This window comes from Microtus ochrogaster, linkage group LG2 (assembly GCF_000317375.1).
Source record: "Microtus ochrogaster isolate Prairie Vole_2 linkage group LG2, MicOch1.0, whole genome shotgun sequence".
Lineage (NCBI taxonomy): Eukaryota > Metazoa > Chordata > Mammalia > Rodentia > Cricetidae > Microtus > Microtus ochrogaster.
Window position 1 is genome coordinate 51,739,576 of NC_022028.1, and position 1,957 is coordinate 51,741,532.

A 1,957-nucleotide genomic window follows, 5' to 3' on the forward strand; every position below is an offset into this window, starting at 1 on the left:
CCCCTGCCCCCCCCCCCCGCCGCTATTACTGATGCTTACCGCCAAAAAAAAACTAACAATTAGTAATTATGGCTTTAATAGCTTTAAATCTTTTAAATTTAACCTGATTAGAAGACATAGTTTGACCAAGCATGGTGGCACATTGCTTTAATCCCAACACTCGGGAGGCAGAGGCAGGCAAATCTCTGAGAGTTTGAGGCCAACCTGGTCTTCATCGCTGTGATTGGAAGCAGGAATTTTGTGTTTGTGTTACCGCTGCTTCTGTCTATTCTTTGGCTCTGGATTCTCTAGGAAACTTCTTCTGCCCCTCCTCAAACCCTGTGTTTGCATTAATTTTCATTTTCAACTGCTATATTAACTTATAATGTACCTCTGAGTGGTGCTTCTTCCACGCCCCAGATCAGGGCAGCCTGCACTGCATAGTAGCAGGTGCTAGTCGAACACTAAGGGCTTCTTGTTCCTCCACTGTTCCACAGCCACCCTGTAAGGAGCCTGGGATTTGGCCGTTTCTTGGGAACCTAGGCTTCCTTTTGTTGCGGGCTTTCCAAGCTGTAACGAAGATGGGGTTGGCAGTATAAGCATGGCTGCCAAGTCTCCACTGCCTCAGGGCTTGTGCAGCGTGCTTGCTGTGTGTGGTATACTGGCGTGAAGAGTGCTACAGAGCTATCGGGCTGAACATAGAGTCCTGTTTTTAGAAATGTTGGTGGAGGGGGGTAGCCCAGTGCTGGGGCACTTGTCTTCTCACAGAACACTAAGTATGCTCCACACTAGTAGACACACAGAAGAACACGTTGGCATTTCCTTCTTTTCAGTTCTGTGCTAAAGGAGAGCGTGTTCTTGACTTTTGAGCCTGTGAGGATGGGAGTGTAGCCGTCGTTCCAGAAGAGCCTGAGGCTGACCCTGAGCCTGCTGCTTTGTCTGTTTCACATCAGATTCTCCTTTGCTTCCGCCCAAGTGTGTTGATGTGCGCACTCATCCCAGACGGCCTTCCTCGCAGTTCATTGGTGGTGTCGCGTCATTGTCAGCAGCTTTGTGTTTTCAAGGTAGTTCTGTGGCTGAAAGTTCAGGACTTAGGAATTGAATCCACGTCTCGCCTACCTTTTCTTCCTTAATGAGCCCCAGACATCTGCATGGTGTTTGAAGTTTTGGGACACCATCTACTCAAGTGGATCATCAAGTCCAACTACCAGGGGCTTCCGCTGCCTTGTGTCAAAAAGATTATTCAGCAAGTATGTTTGTTGGTCCTTGCTGTGTGGGATTGTGCTGTGTCCTTGCTCTGTCTCTAGGGGATCTCACTGTGTGAACCCTGCTGCCCTGGAACTCTGCCTGCCTGTCTCCTAGGTGCTGGGTTTAAATCATATAAACCATCACACCTGGCTTATTGTATCTTTTTATATAAAAATATCAGGTGTTTCCTGTTTCTAACAAAATGCTATTTTAGAAACAAGGATTGAGGCTGGGAAATGACTCCCTTGAAAAGTGTCTGCCGCATGCGTGCACACACCCAAGTTTGTCCCTGATTAATGCCAGATGCAAAATCTGGGCATTGTGCTTCTGCTTTTTTTTTTTTTTAAATATTTATTTATTTTGTATACAATATTCTGTCTGTGTGTATGCCTGCAGGCCAGAAGAGGGCACCAGACCCCATACAGATGGTTGTGCACCACCATGTGGTTGCTGGGAATTGAACTCAGGACCTTTGGAATAGCAGGCAGTGCTCTTAACCTCTGAGCCATCTCTCCAGCCCCGTGCTTCTGCTTTTTTACTTTATTTAAATGTGTGTGAGTGTCTGTGTATCGTGTATGCCTGGTGTAAGCGGAGGCCAGAAGAGGGCACTGCATTCCCTGAAACTGAGTTTTAGGGGCGGTTGTGATCTGCCCTTTGGGTGTTAGGAATCAGACCTGGGTCCTCTGGAAGAGCTACTGAGCTATTTCTTTTTTTTGTTGTTGTTTTTTTT

At 46.9% G+C, this 1,957-nt stretch overlaps 1 protein-coding gene across 1 annotated transcript in view; it reads left to right on the forward strand.

Annotated features, from left to right (window-relative positions):
• The window catches only part of Srpk1 (SRSF protein kinase 1), a 41,564-nt gene that overhangs the window by 23,878 nt on the left and 15,729 nt on the right, over positions 1 to 1,957 (forward strand). Inside the window, exon 7 of the mRNA XM_005360348.2 lies at positions 1,123 to 1,229. Within this exon, the coding sequence (XP_005360405.1) occupies positions 1,123 to 1,229 (107 nt within the window). The remainder of the gene's footprint in view (positions 1 to 1,122; positions 1,230 to 1,957) is intronic.